This window comes from Eurypyga helias, unplaced genomic scaffold (assembly GCF_000690775.1).
Source record: "Eurypyga helias isolate BGI_N326 unplaced genomic scaffold, ASM69077v1 scaffold24411, whole genome shotgun sequence".
NCBI classification, from domain to species: domain Eukaryota; kingdom Metazoa; phylum Chordata; class Aves; order Eurypygiformes; family Eurypygidae; genus Eurypyga; species Eurypyga helias.
Window position 1 is genome coordinate 1 of NW_010230501.1, and position 280 is coordinate 280.

Sequence of the window (280 nt, forward strand, 5' to 3'; positions counted from 1 at the left end):
GGGGAGGGGGAGCGAGAGCCCTAGGCGATACCCCAGCAAAGGCCGGGGGGGCCAGGGGGGTGGCTTACCTGCCCGTCCTGCTGCAGGTGGTGGTGGAGGATCTGCGAGTGGGGCTGCTGATGCGGGGTCAGGATGTGCATGAACGGGGAGTTGATGGGGCCGCCGCTGCCCAGCGCCGAAGGCAGGTTGAAGGAGGCTGCCGGGGTTCCAGTGTGAAATCCCTGCTTCTCGAAGGATTGCTGAGGAGGAGACGCCAACGGGGTAAGGGCTGGGAGCTGGG

The 280-nt window shown here is 67.1% G+C and overlaps 1 protein-coding gene across 1 annotated transcript in view; it reads right to left on the bottom strand.

The window, feature by feature from the left end:
- Positions 1–68: 68 nt before the first annotated feature.
- Positions 69–280, bottom strand: part of UBAP2L (ubiquitin associated protein 2-like) — a gene marked incomplete at its 3' end in the record, with an annotated part of 9,998 nt that continues 9,786 nt past the window's right edge. The window contains exon 15 of the mRNA XM_010160781.1: positions 69–239. Within this exon, the coding sequence (XP_010159083.1) occupies positions 69–239 (171 nt within the window). The remainder of the gene's footprint in view (positions 240–280) is intronic.